This window comes from Helianthus annuus, chromosome 11, assembly GCF_002127325.2.
Source record: "Helianthus annuus cultivar XRQ/B chromosome 11, HanXRQr2.0-SUNRISE, whole genome shotgun sequence".
Taxonomy (NCBI): domain Eukaryota; kingdom Viridiplantae; phylum Streptophyta; class Magnoliopsida; order Asterales; family Asteraceae; genus Helianthus; species Helianthus annuus.
Genome location: NC_035443.2, coordinates 25,451,198 through 25,473,156, shown reverse-complemented (window position 1 = coordinate 25,473,156; position 21,959 = coordinate 25,451,198). Strand labels below are relative to the sequence as shown.

The 21,959-nt window shown below is 35.7% G+C and overlaps 1 protein-coding gene across 5 annotated transcripts; it reads left to right on the top strand.

Moving 5' to 3' along the window:
• Positions 1 to 227: 227 nt before the first annotated feature.
• Positions 228 to 9,545, top strand: LOC110897268. Of its 5 annotated transcripts, none has more exons than XR_002568524.2 (5): positions 228 to 560; positions 1,704 to 1,792; positions 3,202 to 3,512; positions 3,716 to 6,696; positions 7,840 to 9,545. XR_002568524.2 is itself a non-coding variant. In XM_035979662.1 (3 exons), exons 1-3 carry the CDS (start codon positions 3,771 to 3,773, stop codon positions 9,446 to 9,448), a joined length of 306 nt encoding a protein of 101 aa, XP_035835555.1. In that variant the 5' UTR covers positions 3,523 to 3,770; the 3' UTR covers positions 9,449 to 9,545. The 5 variants fall into 5 exon arrangements, 1 of the variants encoding a protein (XP_035835555.1); XR_004872275.1 differs by having other exon boundaries at positions 1,704 to 3,512; positions 7,840 to 8,320; positions 9,339 to 9,545; XR_004872276.1 differs by lacking the exon at positions 3,202 to 3,512.
• The last annotated feature ends 12,414 nt before the right edge of the window (positions 9,546 to 21,959 follow it).

Below are 21,959 nucleotides of genomic sequence, written 5' to 3'. Positions count from 1 at the left end.
TATATATATATATATATATATATTGTAACACCCCGAAAACGGGTTTGGTAATCAAACCACGTTAATACTAAAGGACGGGTAAAATACCGTTAGTGGTAAAATTTAACCCGGTAAATATTAGGACTTAAATAAATAAACCTAATATTAATTAATTAGGAAAAATAAATACTTTGAGAAAACAAAGTATATAAAAAAAAAAAGAAAGCCCAAGATAACGGGACATAAAACATAACGGGTTATAACTTCCCGAACCCGTTAAAATAACTAGGAATAATTAACCTAGTTAGGTGATGACTTGTGTGTAGTTAAAGATCTAAAAATAAACTAAGAGAAACTAGAGGGACCAAAAGTGTTTAACTTGAAACTAGTTTTAATAAAAACATTTTATTAAAACACAAACACTCCATTTGGAGTCTTCTGGAGATCGACCAGAGCAAGGAGGGGCGACCCAGATTTCTCAAACCCTAAGTTCATGCTATTTGATCAATTGAAGGCAAATTTCAGTCCCAAATCAAATTCCGAGCATAGATTAATGATCCCCATCGCAAGGAGATCATAAGGTATGCAATATTTGACAAAAATTCTCTACTTGAATTTCTGGATGAACTTAGAGAATTCGAATTAGATGGTTGCATGTTCGTTATATGATGAAATAGGAACATTGTAGTGTCTAGGAGTAAACCCTAGACAAGCATATGATGAAATTAGGTCTAAATCTTGTGAATTCATGATCACCATTGAAGGTGATAAGTGTGATGATGCTAAATTCGTGTAATGTGATGTTTTTAGGGTTTTTGATGGCTAAAAGTAGTGCTATAATATCATAAACATGTTTCGATTGAAAGCTGAATTCAAACAACTTCTGATCAGAATTTACAGCCGACTTGTATTGGCTGTAACGTGGAGAAAACGTGACAAAAACGTTTGTTTCTTGAGTCTAAAATGTAATTCCAGGAAATATCTTTAAAACCCCACTGGAATCGCATTTTTTCGACGAAAATTGAGCGTTTTATGAATTTTTCCGTATCAAAGGTTCAAGCTGCGTTTTCTGACAGAATTTGCAGCCCATTACGAATGTCATAACTCAATTTAGGAATTGAGTTATGATCTCAAATTCTTACTGTAGAAAGTATTAAGTGATTAGAAGAATCACCAATTGGAATTTCGTCAATCGGATAAACGAGGAATTTTTAATGAATTTTTCCGTAAGCTGCAGTCAGAAGTGACGAATCTGATTGCAGCTTAGTAGATGAATTTTTACGAATTTTTGGTAAAGAGTTAGATCTTGAAATTTTAACACAAGTGCTAACCCTCCGATAGGTACGCCACATTAAAAAATCATAATTTTTGAAGACTTGTAAACAGGTTAAACAGGTCACCAAAAAACAGCCTATTTTCAGTGATACGAAACTTGATTGTTGATGTTATAAATTATGCCCACAATGTTCATATGTTGAAATTATGAATTAAACGCGTAATTTCCTAGTTCGACTAATTACGTGTGATGTGGGGTAATACAAATTTTAATTATGAATTCGATTTAGCTTATATGCACATATCATATAATTAAGGGTAGTTAACTTTTGAAAAGTTAAACTAACCATGGACGGAGTCGAATAGTAGTTTTGACATAGAAAATACGTAAGGTGGAATAGTCGTGGTTATAATGACTAATCTAACCACCTTGTGAATTATGATGATAGTTTGACTCTTGACAAGCTAGATGGAGGCTTGGGAATGAAGCGGGTCAAACGGAGCAAGTACGAAAAGGAAAGCGTAATTTGGATGCGAGGTAAGTAAAACTTACACCCTTTATGTTGGACACGTATTTATTTTATAAACTATAAATGAGAACGATGTAACATCCAAAATAAGGGTTCCGACACGATTGACACAAGTCGGAACAAGTATAAATGATAAAAACCATGGCTTATGGTAAACGGGGCGAATGGGTGAATTTGGAAATTTAAAACCATGCTTTTATTCTAATTTATGTAAAGGTTTGGTCTTATAATCCAAACGGGTCAAATGGTGATGATAACACCATTTGACAATATTGACTAATGTGATTGTCAAGTTGTATGTTATCAGGAACGATTAGCAATTTGAATAATTGTGACGCCGTAGAATATTGGTTAATTTAACGCGAGGTATATAACGGATCTATAGGTTGGCTCGAGCCAGATACGCATATATATAGATTTTATAGTTAAAAATGCAATGTTGGTCAAATATCTTAGTAAAAGGACCTATGTCGTAAAATGAGGAAATAAGTTGACGAAAGTGCCCTTGATAGGTAAATCGGGCAAGCGACCCTTAGAGGTCGTTTAGATACTGGTATTATCATCATGTAACTCTTAGACACATGTAAGAGTTGTAGGCATCAAATTTGGGGGTCAAATGCCTATGAACGGGATAATCACGTAAGATGACTATCCTAAGGGTAAAAAGTAGGAATGTGATTCGTTATGTTATATCCACCACAAAAAAAAATTAGTTGTGGTGGAACATAAGAGGCTATTTAAAAGTGAGAAGACGAAGTGTAGAAAAGAGAGAGATAGTTTGATGCTTGAGTGTACATAATTCGCTCTAAACGGGTCAAAATGAATTACGCGCGTAGCTTGGGTGTTTGCCACGTGATTCATAAAACTTATGAATCCAAGATAGATATTTTTAGTTAAATACCTTGGTCTAAGAACTTTGATTAACTAGAATCAAGTTTGGGAGGTCTTAAATACAAACGGGTCAAACGTTAATTTTGAACATTAAGCCGAATACTTAGAAATCCAGAATTTTATTAGTTTGAATGTTGGATTTTAACTCTATAAGGTGGAGAATCAAATTACAATTACGTAGGAAAAAACGGTACGTCAAACGGATGAGCGGATTGAAAGATACGAAAGGTTTCGTGTCAAAAATGGCAAAATGGGAGTTCTGATACAGGGGCCACCGTAACTTACGGTGCCCACCGTAAGTTACGGTGGGGCTGGAATCGTTACGGTGATTGCCTCCTGTGTTACGGGGGAAAATTTTTAATTCAGGGGCCACCGTAACTTACGGTGTCCACCGTAAGTTACGGTGGAGGCCAGATTCAAGTATTTGTTTTTGGAACAAGATATCAATGTTGGATTTTCCTAATTTTCCTTGTTGTATTAGTTATTTAATTATCAAAACTGACTTTTAAGTTGGTTTTGATCTCAGGTGAATGTCGAGGGTCCTGGATGAAGATCAAGCATCGAGCAAGAACCGAACACACGTTAAACAAAGCTTCCGCAATGTTGTTTCGCCGTTATTCTAAAACGGCGAATTAAACCACAATAGGTGGTATCACTTTAAATTGTAAAAGTTTTTAACAAACCCGTATTTTCAGTATAATTGTGACTATAAGTACATGATTATTAGTTTAAATTATACGATAAACGCTAAATAATAACAAGGGTGTTACAAGTTGGTTATCAGAGCTCAAGGTTAAAAGAATAAAGTGTTCGGTTCGAGGCTTGATCGCAAATCCGGTAAGTACAAGTATGTTAATGGTTTAGCGTGTTAAAGTGTTGTAAACAACATATAGGGTTATCGTGTAATACACGTTACCCAAATTAAAATGATTGATATAGTTGATGAAAATACGTGCATTGACGTGCATAGTAGAAAAGCCTTGTATTATAATACGGGCGATTACTAAGGTCGATATTACTAACTATTGTAAACGTTTTAGTTGAAGGACACTTGAAGATAGCGAGGGTTGAACAAATTACGGATATGATAGAGGAATGGTCCGAAGTATGACAAGTGGAGCATGCTCACCAAGGTCTAAATCGCGTAACGACCGCGAACAAGGTTATTGGCAAGGAACGCCCGTCGGGGCAAACATTACCAGGTGCACGCTTTTAAATGTAAATGCACAAATAGCAATATGCAACAAACATGTAGGGAATGATTGTTGCATATGTAAATTAGAAACTTGGAAAACCGAATAGAAAATGTATTCGGGATAGTGTTTCCAAGAGAAACAAATAGAGGCATTACTTACATAGGGCGTGATGTGAAAACTATAAAAAGGTCATGTGTTTCATGTGTTAATCGCTTACTCTGGCCAAGTAAGTAGTGGCATATGATACCGTGAACTTCTTATAGCGGACACATTTATGTCCGATGTAGTAAGGGTGGGGTGAATGAGACTAACTTAAATGGTACCCAAATGAATCAAATAAGTAAGATGTTTGATAATAAACGTAAGTCGGATGACGGAAGCGTATTACGTAAAAAAAAAAACGAGCCCGAGAGAAGGGACAAGGATCAAGTAAAAAGAAAATACAAACCGACTAACAGGAATGCTAAGGCATAGGGATAAAAGTTTGACTGTCACAAGTAATGAAATTCACACGGGCAAGTCAAACGAATTGAATAAAGAATAAAGGACTTGATGGAATAAAAGCGATTAATCTCGCTAAGACGACCAAATAAATTAAAATAACGTCTAAAACCATATAAGAATGGTTACCTGGAAATGATTACGGTAAAGATACCCGATGAATGAGTAGGATTCGAAAAGAATGCGTAAACCAAGAGACGGGAACGCAAGATAGAAAGTCAAAAGACTCGGAATATGAGTCATGACTAAAAGACAATGAGAAATTGCAAACAAAAATGTTAATAACTACGCTCAACTATTTTAAAGTTGAACGGGTCGAATAAAGAATGGAGTTTGATGTTCACAAGTGATGAAATTTCACACGAACAAGTCAAACGAGAAAAATAAGGTATCAAAACTTGGTAATGCAAGTAAGCGCAGACTGAATAATGGAAGCGCGAAACATTAATGAACCTACGTGATGGGTCATAAAGGAGTATATATAGGAAAAACGCAAACTAGCGAAACAAAAATGTTAAAAAAAAAAAACACTAAGATAAAGAACCCGGGTAATGGGTCGTAAAGAAGTATAGGTAAGAACCGAATAACGGTAAGTGTAGGGTAAACTGACGAGTAATTGACGTTAGAAGTCAAGAAGTCGGAAAGATAATTCGAAAGAAAACAATGTAGCCTTAGACTACGGTCAAGGTCAAACGAAATCCAAAAAAAAAAAAGTAAAGGTGAATAATTCTAAACATAAAAAGGGGTGCCTTATATGTGTATATAAACACATACACATTTGAATAAAGACTCGAATAAAAGATGATCTACGGGGTCATCATAACCTACGGGATATTAATTAGTGTAAGGGTCTACGAGGCCAATATGACCCACGAGTCATGAAGTGAAGCAAAGGGATCATAAGGGCCTCGCCTTAAAGAGGTGAGAGCTTAAGGAAATAGCCTACGAGGTTAAGTAAAGGAACCTACGGGTCAATAGTGTAAGGTGAGGGAACTTGTTACGATTCCCTTCATAAAACTAAGACTGTAAAAGAATAAATTATGGACTGTCAATATCCATAATCCTGACAAAAGTCAAAGAGAAGATCCTAAAACTAAAACTTTGGTTTTAGTAAGAAATAACGTTTTTACAAATATAAATTCTGATAGGAATTTAAATAGTAAGCATGAAGGATACAAGTCTTGACGCTAATAGGCGCAAGACGATATATTCGAAAATAAAAAGGGTGATATAAATTAAACATGATATGACACGATCACGGTTAAGAAATGTACTGTGAAGTAGAATCACATTACAACCAAGCGAGTGGTAAAAAGTAACTGGACTAATAAGTCTAGCTAGTAAGACCGGTTAAGGTCATCAATTCAAATCAAGAATATTAGTTTGCTTGTAAGCGGTGGATTCGGTATAACTAAACCGAATAAATAAATTTGAAAACAAAAGAAATAGCAGCTAAAAGTGAAAGATTTCACTAGAGACTTTTAAATGGGTCAAAGTAACGGATTCATAAAGAATTCGATAGTATATGAAAGCGATGGATATCGCTAAGTTAACTAAACTAGTGGAAATAACGGGATTACGTTATTTCAAAGTTCCACTATGTCGTATGAGATATGTAGACAATTAGTAACCAAAAAGATGTTACCATACTTTTCGGGTAATACTAACGATTGGTTAAAAGTATAAGTAATGTTTAAAAGATTTCTCGGATCGAATACATTGAGTTTAAACTCAATGAATTATGTAAGAAAAGGTTTCGAGGACGAAACCTCTTTAAGGGGGGTAGACTTGTAACACCCCGAAAACGGGTTTGGTAATCAAACCACGTTAATACTAAAGGACGGGTAAAATACCGTTAGTGGTAAAATTTAACCCGGTAAATATTAGGACTTAAATAAATAAACCTAATATTAATTAATTAGGAAAAATAAATACTTTGAGAAAACAAAGTATATAAAAAAAAAGAAAGCCCAAGATAACGAGACATAAAACATAACGGGTTATAACTTCCCGAACCCGTTAAAATAACTAGGAATAATTAACCTAGTTAGGTGATGACTTGTGTGTAGTTAAAGATCTAAAAATAAACTAAGAGAAACTAGAGGGACCAAAAGTGTTTAACTTGAAACTAGTTTTAATAAAAACATTTTATTAAAACACAAACACTCCATTTGGAGTCTTCTGGAGATCGACCAGAGCAAGGAGGGGCGACCCAGATTTCTCAAACCCTAAGTTCATGCTATTTGATCAATTGAAGGCAAATTTCAGTCCCAAATCAAATTCCGAGCATAGATTAATGATCCCCATCGCAAGGAGATCATAAGGTATGCAATATTTGACAAAAATTCTCTACTTGAATTTCTGGATGAACTTAGAGAATTCGAATTAGATGGTTGCATGTTCGTTATATGATGAAATAGGAACATTGTAGTGTCTAGGAGTAAACCCTAGACAAGCATATGATGAAATTAGGTCTAAATCTTGTGAATTCATGATCACCATTGAAGGTGATAAGTGTGATGATGCTAAATTCGTGTAATGTGATGTTTTTAGGGTTTTTGATGGCTAAAAGTAGTGCTATAATATCATAAACATGTTTCGATTGAAAGCTGAATTCAAACAACTTCTGATCAGAATTTACAGCCGACTTGTATTGGCTGTAACGTGGAGAAAACGTGACAAAAACGTTTGTTTCTTGAGTCTAAAATGTAATTCCAGGAAATATCTTTAAAACCCCACTGGAATCGCATTTTTTCGACGAAAATTGAGCGTTTTATGAATTTTTCCGTATCAAAGGTTCAAGCTGCGTTTTCTGACAGAATTTGCAGCCCATTACGAATGTCATAACTCAATTTAGGAATTGAGTTATGATCTCAAATTCTTACTGTAGAAAGTATTAAGTGATTAGAAGAATCACCAATTGGAATTTCGTCAATCGGATAAACGAGGAATTTTTAATGAATTTTTCCGTAAGCTGCAGTCAGAAGTGACGAATCTGATTGCAGCTTAGTAGATGAATTTTTACGAATTTTTGGTAAAGAGTTAGATCTTGAAATTTTAACACAAGTGCTAACCCTCCGATAGGTACGCCACATTAAAAAATCATAATTTTTGAAGACTTGTAAACAGGTTAAACAGGTCACCAAAAAACAGCCTATTTTCAGTGATACGAAACTTGATTGTTGATGTTATAAATTATGCCCACAATGTTCATATGTTGAAATTATGAATTAAACGCGTAATTTCCTAGTTCGACTAATTACGTGTGATGTGGGGTAATACAAATTTTAATTATGAATTCGATTTAGCTTATATGCACATATCATATAATTAAGGGTAGTTAACTTTTGAAAAGTTAAACTAACCATGGACGGAGTCGAATAGTAGTTTTGACATAGAAAATACGTAAGGTGGAATAGTCGTGGTTATAATGACTAATCTAACCACCTTGTGAATTATGATGATAGTTTGACTCTTGACAAGCTAGATGGAGGCTTGGGAATGAAGCGGGTCAAACGGAGCAAGTACGAAAAGGAAAGCGTAATTTGGATGCGAGGTAAGTAAAACTTACACCCTTTATGTTGGACACGTATTTATTTTATAAACTATAAATGAGAACGATGTAACATCCAAAATAAGGGTTCCGACACGATTGACACAAGTCGGAACAAGTATAAATGATAAAAACCATGGCTTATGGTAAACGGGGCGAATGGGTGAATTTGGAAATTTAAAACCATGCTTTTATTCTAATTTATGTAAAGGTTTGGTCTTATAATCCAAACGGGTCAAATGGTGATGATAACACCATTTGACAATATTGACTAATGTGATTGTCAAGTTGTATGTTATCAGGAACGATTAGCAATTTGAATAATTGTGACGCCGTAGAATATTGGTTAATTTAACGCGAGGTATATAACGGATCTATAGGTTGGCTCGAGCCAGGTACGCATATATATAGATTTTATAGTTAAAAATGCAATGTTGGTCAAATATCTTAGTAAAAGGACCTATGTCGTAAAATGAGGAAATAAGTTGACGAAAGTGCCCTTGATAGGTAAATCGGGCAAGCGACCCTTAGAGGTCGTTTAGATACAGGTATTATCATCATGTAACTCTTAGACACATGTAAGAGTTGTAGGCATCAAATTTGGGGGTCAAATGCCTATGAACGGGATAATCACGTAAGATGACTATCCTAAGGGTAAAAAGTAGGAATGTGATTCGTTATATTATATCCACCACAAAAAAAAAATTAGTTGTGGTGGAACATAAGAGGCTATTTAAAAGTGAGAAGACGAAGTGTAGAAAAGAGAGAGATAGTTTGATGCTTGAATGTACATAATTCGCTCTAAACGGGTCAAAATGAATTACGCGCGTAGCTTGGGTGTTTGCCACGTGATTCATAAAACTTATGAATCCAAGATAGATATTTTTAGTTAAATACCTTGGTCTAAGAACTTTGATTAACTAGAATCAAGTTTGGGAGGTCTTAAATACAAACGGGTCAAATGTTAATTTTGAACATTAAGCCGAATACTTAGAAATCCAGAATTTTATTAGTTTGAATGTTGGATTTTAACTCCATAAGGTGGAGAATCAAATTACAATTATGTAGGAAGAAACGGTACGTCAAACGGATGAGCGGATTGAAAGATACGAAAGGTTTCGTGTCAAAAATGGCAAAATGGGAGTTCTGATACAGGGGCCACCGTAACTTACGGTGCCCACCGTAAGTTACGGTGGGGCTGGAATCGTTACGGTGATTGCCTCCTGTGTTACGGGGGAAAATTTTTAATTCAGGGGCCACCGTAACTTACGGTGTCCACTGTAAGTTACGGTGGAGGCCAGATTCAAGTATTTGTTTTTGGAACAAGATATCAATGTTGGATTTTCCTAATTTTCCTTGTTGTATTAGTTATTTAATTATCAAAACTGACTTTTAAGTTGGTTTTGATCTCAGGTGAATGTCGAGGGTCCTGGATGAAGATCAAGCATCGAGCAAGAACCGAACACACGTTAAACAAAGCTTCCGCAATGTTGTTTCGCCGTTATTCTAAAACGGCGAATTAAACCACAATAGGTGGTATCACTTTAAATTGTAAAAGTTTTTAACAAACCCGTATTTTCAGTATAATTGTGACTATAAGTACATGATTATTAGTTTAAATTATACGATAAACGCTAAATAATAACAAGGGTGTTACATATATATATATATATATATATATATATATAAATAAAATTTAAACTATTAATTTAAAAGACTAAATATATTAACTTAAATGTAAACATTTAACAAAGATTCTTAAACTATGAATTATACTTTTAAGTTTTGAATCTTACATAATTTGTTTCAAAAACCGAAAAACCGAACCAAACCGTTGCTAAAACCGAAATAACCGAAATCGAAAAAACCGAAACCGAAAAACTGACACCGAACGGTTTTTGAAAACCAAAAACCGAACTTTCGGTTACGGTTTTGATTTTACCCAAAAAACCGAACAAACCGAACCGTGCACACCCCTAGTTTAGGCCTATAGGGTGTTCATGGCCTTTAATGTATTAAACCTAAAACCTTTGGGCTAGGCCCAATTTAGTGGTAATACTCTACCATAAGTATTTAGAATACAAATTAATTTTCAGATTAAATGTAAGGGTATACGGGGCGCAAGCGGGGAGGTATGCGCGGTGTTGGTTTGTCGTGGGGGACACACCGCCGCCAACAATGTATACCATGTGGGGGGTGGGGATTGATTTCGGTGGACATTCACCGTGTGTGGACATGTGACCATTGAACAAAAAAGAGCCGTTGGAGGAGATAAACGACTATAATGCCGTTAATTAAAAAAAATTCAATTAAATACCTTTTATAAAACCATGTTTTCACATTCTATTTTTTCACCCCATTCCATTTTTTCCACACAAATCAAAGAATACTATGAATAGACAAAACAAGAGTGATGGCAAGAAAAAAGTTTCGGGTTCCGGTTCGAAAACGAGGGGACGCGGCTCGCAAAGTAGACGAGGCAGATCGAGTGTGTACCAACCTAACTATCCACCACAATTTTTTCAACAACCGGGTTTTTACAACACCCAACCCCAACCCAACTATCTACCACAATTTTTTTCTTTACCACAAGGTCACACGATGGTTGCACCGGGTGTGTACGATTATCCTATGGAAGCTCAAAACGTTTTTGACCCGTTTGGTTATCGGAGTCCGCCAATTCAATCTCAAGAGATAATGTTGAACACATGCTTCCAATATACAATGATGAGGAAGATGAAGAATACGTAGCCGGGACTCAAGACTTAGATGAAGACGAAGATGAAGAAGTAGATGAACAAGTTGAAGTCGAAGAAGTAGCCGAAGATGAACCGAAAGGAAAGGGGGTAAAGACGGATCCGTAAAGATGGACGAAGAAACAAGAAGAGGCGTTAGCGATGGCGTACGTGTATTGTAGTGTAAATAAGAAAAAAGGAAATGCCCAAAGATCGGATGGTTTTTGGAAAAAAAGTTCTCGCACATTACAATGCAACCATTGGAGGAAGTACACGGACTGTCCATCAAGTCCGTCCAAAATGGAAAGCTATGCAAGCGAAGTTGAACTTATTCAACGGATTTTGGCATCAAGCGGTATAATTTATATTTTTATTTTTGTACCTTTATATATTGTTAATTTTAACCTTATATAATTTATATTTTTATGATAGAATCGTTTACGTCCTAGCGGGAGTGACGATGCCCATGTTATGACACAAACGCTAAAAGACTACAAAAAAAAAAAAAAACATTCGGGTAGCTTTCCTCATATTAAGGTGTGGGAGGTGGTTAGAAAGCATCAGAAATGATCCCCGGTTCCGTTGTTAGGTGAGGAGGAGAGTCGTAGTTTGGGGCAAAAAAGAAAGTCATCGGATTCGGGTAACTACCAAGCGGGTACACTGAATACCGAATTCACTAGTAATATTCCCGACATAAATGTAGACCCCTCTCCAAGAAGGCAAACAAAGAAAGATGAAGGACCCGCAACGTCGAGCGAAAGGTCGATTGGTATGTCCGACAAGCTCCAAGAATACGAATTTATGAAACAAGAATTGGTGGACATTAAAAAGAAACGAGAGGAAAAATTTACGGAGTTGGCGGATGAACATCGAGAGACGTTGAGATCGATTAGGTTTGATAAGGATCTCGAGACGTTTAATAGGTTGCACCGCAATGTTCCACCGGAGATGTTGGAAATCACCACTAGCACGAAAATGGGAGATCGCCAAAAAATATAATTGGCCATGTAGTTTCTAAATATTTTATGTTTTTATTTTTTAGTAGGTTTAATTTTATGTAATGTTTTTATTTTTATTTTTTTAGTTAATGCAATTTTAGTTAGTTTTATTTAATGTAATGTTTTTTTTAAGTAACTTTAGTTAATTTTTTAATTTAATGTACTTTTATTTTGTTAAAATTATGTTTCATTTATTAATTTATTAATAGTTTATAAAAAAAGGAAAAAAATATAATTTTCGCTCACCTCATGAGGTGTGCACCCCTTATGTTTTTTGGTAAGAGGAGAGTTAGAGAGGGAAAATGACATGACAATATATGATTGGGTTAAAGAAAATTTCCCCCAACCTTATGAGGGAGCCAACGATGTAGAATACAAATTAATTTTCACATTAAAGTGCTGTTTGTTTTTTCTGCGGGAAAAGGTCTGCAGTCTGCGGACCACATCTGCAGGCATCTGCAGGAGAAGAGGTGGACCAAATGTCTGCAGTCTGCAAGGAGAAGAGGGTTTGTTTTTTTATATATAACAACCTCTTCTCACACTCAACACACACACAACACACACAGAACATCTCTCTGATCTCTCTCTCTCTGCCTCCCTCTACCACCACAACCACCGTCCACCTCCACCACCACAACCAATCACCACCACTTCAGCCACCACCCACCCTGTCGCAGCCACCACCACCCCGTCGCAACCACCACCACCACCTAACACTCACCACCACCATCTCCTCCTTCCTCCCCCACCAACCCCGTCGCAACCACCAAGCACCACCGCCACCACGAAGCCAAGCACCACCACTTCAGCCGCCGTCAACCACCTCCATCGAAACCCTAATTTCACCATCTTCAAGGGTTTCGATTTGGGGGTTTCTGAAGAGAGAGAGAGAGATCGAGGGAGGAGAGAACGGTGGTGGTTATCAGTGCCGGTGGGTTTTGACAGCGTCGAGAGAGATCGAGGGAGGAGAGAAAGGTGAGAAATGGTTAGGTCTGTGCCAAGAAGACATGGGTCAAGGTCTGTGCCAAGAAGAGGTCTCACAGACCTTTTTTAATGAAAGGTCTGCGAGAAAACAAACAAGCAGCTGCACTCAAACGTCTGCGCGCGTCTGCACGGCACAGGCATAAGTGGCCAGAAGTGCTTCTGGCCAAAAAACAAACACCACCTAAATATAAGAGCCAACGAATAATTAACTTTGAAAATGATGATTGAGCTAGTGCTAAATAAGTAATCTGGTCAAACCTAATAAATACGATAATGAACAATAAAAAAGAAATGGATAGTCTACAACTTGTGTGATATAGTGGCAAATTATAAAAATATATATATATGTATATTTAATTCATTAGTAGTTCTATATAAACAAAGTTATCACTAATTTAAAGAATATATAAGTTTATGGGTAGAAATATCACCTAAAAATTCGATTAGTAGTTCTATATAAACAAAGTTATCATTAATTTAAAGAATATATAAGTTTATGGGTTGAAATAACATCTAAAGAGAATATCAACAAACCATGTATACGTTTAATTTAGAAATAACTATTGTGTATGGTGTAACATCATTTGGCGAGTAATTATGATTTTATTTAAAAGAATTAATATAATCTATTAGTTCTGATTAACATTTTCACTTACCAAGGTTTTATCTTTTTCTTACTTAACGCTGGACGTCTAACATCACTCATTTATTCTGTTAAAGGTAAGGGCAATTTAGTCTTTTTTTACACATAAGAGATTGATTATGTAAGATTAGATAATATGTATGCATGCTTAGAACTATGAATATACAAATGAGCGAGACTTGTATGTATGTATACGTGGTGTTAATACCTATGAGTATTCACGATCCTATTCTGAGTTCTCATTGAAGGGTAGACACCAAGATGCAAATGTTTGAATTTCGAAGGAGAACCGAATGGAATGTAGAATAGGACATGGTGGAACATTTAATTATGTACGTTTAGATTATGTATGATGTCATCAAATACTAATGATGTGAATGTATGTGGTGACTGCAGGTCGCACAGCGTTACTGATCCTCATCATGAAGTGTAAGCGGTTGAAGATCGAGTCAAAGCACGTGGATTGTACAGAAGCGATGTCACATAGTTTAGTAAATGTATGTTATGTTTTTATTCCTTAATTGAGAGCGAAGAATATTCTTATTGTAAAAGGGTCAATTTAAAATAGACCTTCAAGTATGTCAACATGTCTATAACAAAAATAAATTTTAACGTTCGTATTTTCCGCTGCGTCTTTTAGTTAAAACATGTTAGGGTCTTACACTTTCGTTCCTTATATTGCTCTTGAATTTGTCGCAGTAGGTTGTAGTGTTCCCAACCCTAGGTTTCGAATGATGTATGTGTAAATGTTGATACATAACTAATGGAATTCTTAGAGTATCCCCATTACCTAATAAAAGGATCTTGTCAGTATCGGTATAATAAAAAATTTCGTTCGTGTTTGTAGTGTTCCTTATATTGCTCTTGAATTTGTCGCAGTAGGTTGTAGTGTTCCCAACCCTAGGTTTCGAATGATGTATGTGTAAACGTTGATACATAACTAATGGAATTCTTAGAGTATCCCCATTACCTAATAAAAGGATCTTGTCAGTATCGGTATAATAAAAAATTTCGTTCGTGTTTTGCTATTGCAAGAGCCCCTGAATCTAAAGTCGCTTGGCCTTCCAATCCAGTTCCAACAATGCATTTTTCGAACTGAGAAAGAGGGACTGCTTGGCGTTTCATATTAGAACTCATTAAAGCCTGATATGCATAATGATATATATATATATATATATATATATATATATATATATATATATATATATATATATATATATATTGGAAGGAGTGGATCAACTGGTTACCTTGGCCGCCTCTAGGCGTACCCGCTCAGGTTTGAATCCGCCGGCCCACAATGCGGTACCTCCCGGTCGGTCTGGCCTAAGCCCCATGCAGGAACACCACTGGCCCAGGATCAAACTCGTGACATGTAAATAAACCTTCACACCTCTTACCAGCTGAGCTAGTAGTCACTAGACAATGCAATATATGGTATTCTATTATATCTATATATACTTTCTATAAAAGGAGAAATCTCAATGACATAAGAAAAGCTGATGTGTCAGCTTGAGAGCATGTCCAACAAGGCTTTTCTTATGTCATTATTACATCATAATGCCTAATATTAAAAGACTTTAAAATTCAAAGTTGGCCCACATTTAAGATGCAAAGGTCTGCTGAGGGAAAGGTCTGCCCATATCAAATAACATTTAAACTTTTGTTTAAACATCTGCCCTCAACATTTTATAATCAAACATCGGTTCCCAATAAAACATCTGTTGAGATTCTAAATTCTGGCTCCACATTCAAAATTCAAAATTCAAAATTCAAAATTCAAACCATATATTCTAATCCTATAAATAAGGGTTAATAATCTGGCTCCACATTCAAATCTCTCCCGCTCACATCTGTGATCGTATCTCTCCCTCTCAAATGCATCTTTCTCGTGATTCAGGCGTTAATCTCCGATTACACTTCTTTGTTCGAATGTTTGTTGATTATGTTTACATGTTATCGTTCCAGTATCTTTGTTCCAACATCGTCATTTCAGTGAAGCTTCCCTTCACACATCAGCCTTTCAATATCTCTGTCTACTCTCTCTCAACTCTCTATCTCTAAAACTGTAGATATACAGAAGAGGATGAAGATGACAGAGGCGTTGCATTTAACATCGATTTGAATGGTAGTTTAAAAATAGATATTTTTTGATTTTTTCTTTTTATCATGAACTGAAAGTTTGGATGCTAAATGTTCTTCAGGTAGATCTTGCTGGATTTGTTATTTGGTGTTGAAGTCTTGAGTTCGTTGGCCGAGCTTCCGAATGTGATCAAAGTTATAAAATGGATCTCAACTTTATTGATGAAGAGGTAATGTCTGTTTGTGTTTAAAATAAATCATGATTCTATGAAATTTGTTTGATATGTTTGTAGCTTTTGATTTTGTCTTTGATTTGTTATTGTTTATTGTTTATTCAGATGCTTGCATTGGTGTACCATGTGATTACGAGTAGATTGATTTTCAGTTGGTATATATTGGGATTAAATACTCAACTGGTGGAATGACAGCAAGTCCAGCTTATGCTTCAAGCTATCTCGATCTCTTTGGAGGCTGATTGGTGGCTTTGGGAGGTCTGAAAATCAGAATTAATATATTTACGGAAAATGGGGTTGAAAGATGATAACCCAACAGTTGAGGATCTCATTCTACATCTCTTATAAATTCAATTGTATTCTCAAATAATGTTTACTACATTTTTAAAGACCGACAAATGTCTAAAGAAGTATCACTGTGGACATTTGCTGGTCTTTGTGGGTCTTCAAAAATCTATGAAGCATTGTTTGAGAATACCATTGAATTTATCGGAGCTGTCAAATGAGATCCTCCACTGTTGGGTTATCATCTTTCAATCCCATTTTCCCTAAATATATTGATTCTGTTTTTCAACAGGGATGTAATGTATTGATTTCTCTCTATTGAATAGACGGACAATGTTGAAGACAAAGCTGTTAAAGACAGGCACTTATGTACCTAAGGCCTGATTAACCAAAGGAAAACCACTGCTCAGTAACAGCAGTGGTTCAGTATCTACAGCGGATTCAACATTAGTATTTATGTATCAGTTTTTCTTGTGTAACAGTGTTTAGTGTATCGGTGTTTAGATTTTGTTACAACTTCGATGATGGTTGTTAGATTTATGAAAATGTAATTGCTACAGTTTGAATATTATTGTTATTATATTGTCATCTGTTGATCGTGGTCTGTTAAAGCACTGCTGTTATACATTCTGTGTTGAACTGCATCATCTGTTAGTCCATCGCAGAGGTTCTCTTTGGCAGACCTTTGCTTGAACTGGAGCGGTTTTTATCAACAGATGTTCATCATGAGGCGTGTGTAAACAGATGTTTGAAATCCTCTGTTGAACTGTATCACTGTTAAGTCACAGCAGATGTTAGCAATTTATATTGTGGAATGATCAGCAGATGTTATGTTTTGTAGACCTTTGTTTCAACAGCAGATGTTAGCTTTATGATGCTTTTGTATTCATATTCAGCAGCAGAGGTTGTTTTATCAGTAGAGGTTATTTGCTATAACAGTCTTTGTGTTTATTAAGCTCCTCATTTTGATTGTTTGGGTATAGTATTCTTGAAATTGGTCTTTTTTTGCAAACAGATGTTTATGGGCAAGCATTTGTTTAAGCTCGAACATTTGTTTAAGGCCAAACATCTGTTTATGGCTAAACTTCTGTTTATGGCTAAACTTCTGTTTATGGGCAAACATGTGTTTAAGGTCAAACTTCTGTTTAAGTCCAGACAACTGATATATAAGGCGACATCTGTTTAAAGCCCAACATCTGTTTAAAAGCCTGTTACAACCACTGTGTTGGTTGAAACATTTGATTGTTAAAAGTTATCCACTGCTGAAATACAACGTCTGTTTCTTCAATCTTCGTGTTGACCACTGACTGACCAAACATCAGTGTTTAAAAAACTGATGGGTATCCACTGATAGGAAAAAATAGCCACTGCTCACTTTTTTATTGTTGACATCCATTGATATTGACCATCAGCGGTTTTCCTAAAAAACAGCCACTGCTCACATTTTTATTACTGATGGTGTTAATTAGTGATAGATTGAAATTATCAAATAAAAAGTAGAATTACAATGAAATTACCATTTTACCTAATCGTTACATTCCAATGAGATAAGAGTTCCTCCAACATTGTTTTCGTGATAAAATTTAAAGTTAAATTAAAAAATAAAAAAAATTCTTGATGACTATTACCATTTTAAACTGACGGTTATTATATCTTAACTAAAGTTAAAATAAAAATTAGAAAAGTCATCATGACAATTGCTTTCAAATCAGATCAGTAATTACTAATAATATCAGTAATTTTGAAATTCAAAAGTATGCAAAATGGTAATTTAAAATTGACGTTCTCTCTTTTTTTTTTCCTACTTTGCATTTCATTTCTAATATTTTTTTTAGTTTAATAAAGCTGGAAATAAGTATATACACTACTTACCTTTCAGTTCCCAATAAACATCAGTTCCCAATAAACATCATGACAATTGCTTTCAAATCAGATCAGTAATTACTGATAATATCTGTAATTTTGAAATTCGAAATTCAAACCATATATTTTAATCCTATAAATAAGATATAATTATCTGGTGTCACATTCAAATCTTGCTCGCTCATATATGTGAGCGTATATCTCTCTCTCAAACGCATCTTTCTCGTGATTCAGCCGCTAATCTTTGATTACACTTCTTTGTTCGAATGTTTGTTGTTTATGTTTACATGTTATCGTTCCAGTATCATTGTTCCAACATCGTCGTTTCAATGAAGCTTCCCATCACACATCAGCCTTTCAATATCGATGTTGTAGTATCATTATTGCAACATCGTGAAAAGTTGCATGTGCTATCTTCTTTGATGGGAGAGTTGCATTGTTCGATTTTCGTTAAATCGTGAAAAGTTGCATGTGCTATTTTCCTTTTATAGAAAGGATAGATTCGTGCAATATCGTGAAAAGTTAGATGTACTACAAAGTTGAGAAGAGACCTTTGGATGTTAGGTTTGTTTCTTATTTTGATTAACTGTTGATGGTGTTGAGAGTTTTTTAGACACTGACATTTTAGAATATTAAGATGCATGTTTATATTATTAGAATGAAACCACTACATAGAAAAATACAAATTTAAAGAAATATTTATAAAGTTTTACACGCTAGAGTTAACACTTGCTAGGATTTCGTAGACTCTGGCCTTTCTCCATGTGATTTCATGTTTTCTTTTGATTTTCAGGTCAGTTAGCATGTTGCAGATTTTCTGATCCTATTTTAGAAGTTGTGTCAGAAAGTCTTCTGCATTCTTCTGTGATACGCGCAAATGCAACATATAAATTATATCAACTGTGGCATAAAACTAACCCTTTTTAGTACTAATGTTGGAAAAAGTGTGCTTTTGTCTCCCTTTTGTATTTTCAGGATTAAATGAGCTCAAATTAACAAAAGAAGCAAAAAGACAGCAAAATCTAACATAAATACAAGAAAAGGGACAAAAGTGGATTGCCCGACCCCTCGACAGCATCCTCCCAAGCAAAACAGAGAAGGCAGAAGAGTCTTGCCCTTGTTCAGCGTTTAGAGGTCCTGCAAGGGACCTGGGTCAAATTTAGTAGGATCTCCTTCAATACCCAAAGGTATTGGATGGCGGGGATCCAAACTCGTTGACCCCCTCATAAGTTAAACTACTATTAATACTATAACCAGGCTACTTAGGACTGTATCCCTGCTGACTCAGACTACTTAGTCGAGGGTAACGTCACCTTCAAAAGAGGGGCCTACCATAATTTGCATTAATAACTTAATTAATTATCTTTCAATAATCCGACCCTTTAGGATTGTATCATTGCTGACTCAAACTACTGGGTTGAGGGTAACGTCACCTTCAAAAGAGGGGCCTACTACAATAACTAAGATAATCTCTTAAACAAGTGCAAAAGTGCGAAAATAATCAAAGGTTACACTATACACGAGTCGGATCCAAGTGATTCATCTTGTCTATCTGTTTTTAATTTTATTTTTATTTTTCAGCATTTAGTTAGTTTTATTTTCTTAGTTTTAAAATCTTTTCTAACATTTTTATTTGATTAGATGTTGAGGATAAACCGGTACTAAAAGCTCTTGTGTCCTTGGACGACCTCGGTACCTTACCAACACTATACTACGTCCACGATGGGTGCACTTGCCCATATGTGTGCTTAGTGTTAGTAAATATCGTGTTTTCTAAATTTAAAACTTGGCTAAAAAGTGTAAAAAGGGCTTAAAATATATACCTAAAACATATACACACTTGCACGCATCAAGTTTTTGGCGCCGTTGCCGGGGACACAAGGATTTTAAGAAAGCTTAAAATCGACGGCCTAATCAGTTTTTTTCCAAAACCTTTATAAACCGCGCGCACATTTTTCTGCATTTTAGTTTAGTTTGCATTTACAGTAGCCTGAACACGGGGCCGTGCTCACTGAACACGTCCTCGTGCTGCATATTTTTAGTTAGATACCCAGATACAGAGTCTTAACACGGGGCCGTGTCCATTGAACACGCCCCCGTGTTCAGCAAGACCAGTAACTTTAATTAAAACGCCCAGATACAGACCCTGAACACGGGGCCTTGTCCACTGAACACGGGGCCGTGTCTAGCCTCTGTTTCCGTCTTTATTTTCTGTTTTATGGTCCCGAGACTCAGTTGTGGTCTGTTGAGTGATTCTTATGGATCAATACTCAGGAGGCTACAACTACACCTATGAGGAGGATGATTACATGAGAGAATATTGCACTAATTGTGGTAACCCGCACTCGGTACAATATTGTAACTTATTTCAACCGTCCACTTCATACAACTATTATGAGGAGCCCAGGTACGAGCCATCGACTTCATACACATCCTAGAAGACCAAAGGTATGAACCTACTCCCTCATACTCATACTTTGATGAACCAAGGTATGAGCCTTCATACTCATACTTTGAGGAGTCAAGATATGAACCACCACCTTCATACACTTATTATGAGGAACCATGGCGTGAATAACCCACCTCATATGAGTACTATGAAGAACAAAATTTCGACCCTTATCCATCATATACTTACAATGAAGAACAATGGTATGAACCATCCACTTCATATGGGTACTATGAGGAACCAAGGATCGAACAACCGGATTCAAGCCTTGAGGATCCCGATCCCTACTCTATCACCGAAATAGCCGATAGGATAATAGAAAAATTTAAAACTATCGAACGTTGCATAAAAGAATCTCGCGCAAGGGAAGAGGAGTCCCGCGCAAGAGAAGAATTAATTAAAGAAACGATAGTTGAAGAGTTAAAAATGGAAGAACAAATAAGTGAAAAACCGACTCATGAGTTAGACAACGAAAAAGGTGAGGCCGATAACGTTAAAATTCAAGAAGAGTCTAATTTTGAAGAAATTAATCTCTTGTCACCTTCTTTCGAAAATCATTGTTTAGTACCAACTCATGCTAAGTTTTTAAAAGAGTTAAACATTAACACTAAAATTGAAGAAATGGTAAGTGTTAAGTTAACTAATGATCAAACTTCGCTAATAAAAGAAGATCCTTTTGAAATTAACATTACACCGGTTCCATGTTTTTTTCAAAATTCATTTATTAGTAATGTCACCATTGATAAAGATCTTTGTGTTAACATAATGCCTAATTACATTTTCGAAAAATTAAGTATGAGTGATTTTGCTCCACTTCAAATACCCATTTTTCTATCTAATCGGAAAGTAATAAAATCAATTGGTGTAGTGGAGGATGTCTTGGTTCAAACAAATCAAATGGTAATCCCAACCGACTTTGTCATCCTCGATGACGCTCCTCTAGTGTTGGGACGACCTTTTGTAAAAACTCATGAAGCTTTGAAAAACCGGAAGTTTAATAATCTACCTCTTCAGTTTGGGGCATTCAAAAGGAGCATAGATCTTGAGCGTTCAATGAAATATCCTTTTGGCAATAATGACCCCCTAATTGAAGATGAAGATGAGCCACCCGATACAAGTGAAAAAGTTGACCACTTTGTTGAAGAAGAGGTCGCCATAGAACAAACCTTTAAAGTTCTTGATCTAGATGAGCCACGAAATAAGGAGTCTCCTAAAGAACCGCCCATTGAGCTCAAGGAACTTCCGAAAGGTTTGGAATATGCTTTTCTAGACAAAGATGGTAAATTACCTATAATTATTTCGTCTAAATTGAGTAGTGTAGAAAAAGAAAAATTAATTAATCTTCTTAAAAAACACAAAAATGCGATCGCTTGGAAGCTTGTAGATATTAAAGGAATAAGTCCTTCCATGTGCACGCACAAAATTTTAATGAATGATGACTACAAAACGGTAATACAACCACAACGTAGAGTAAATCCCAATGTGCAAGAAGTGGTTAAAAATGAGGTCATCAAACTACTTGACGCCGGACTAATTTATCCTATCTCCGATAGTCCATGGGTGAGTCCCATCCAAGTAGTCCCAAAGAAAGGAGGTATGACGGTAATAACTAATGAAAAGAATGAATTAATACCAACAAGAACCGTCACAGGATGGAGAGTTTTTATAGACTATAGACGATTAAATGAAGCAACAAGGAAAGACCACTTTCCTTTGCCCTTCATTGATCAAATGTTATAACGACTATCTGGTCATAAATTTTACT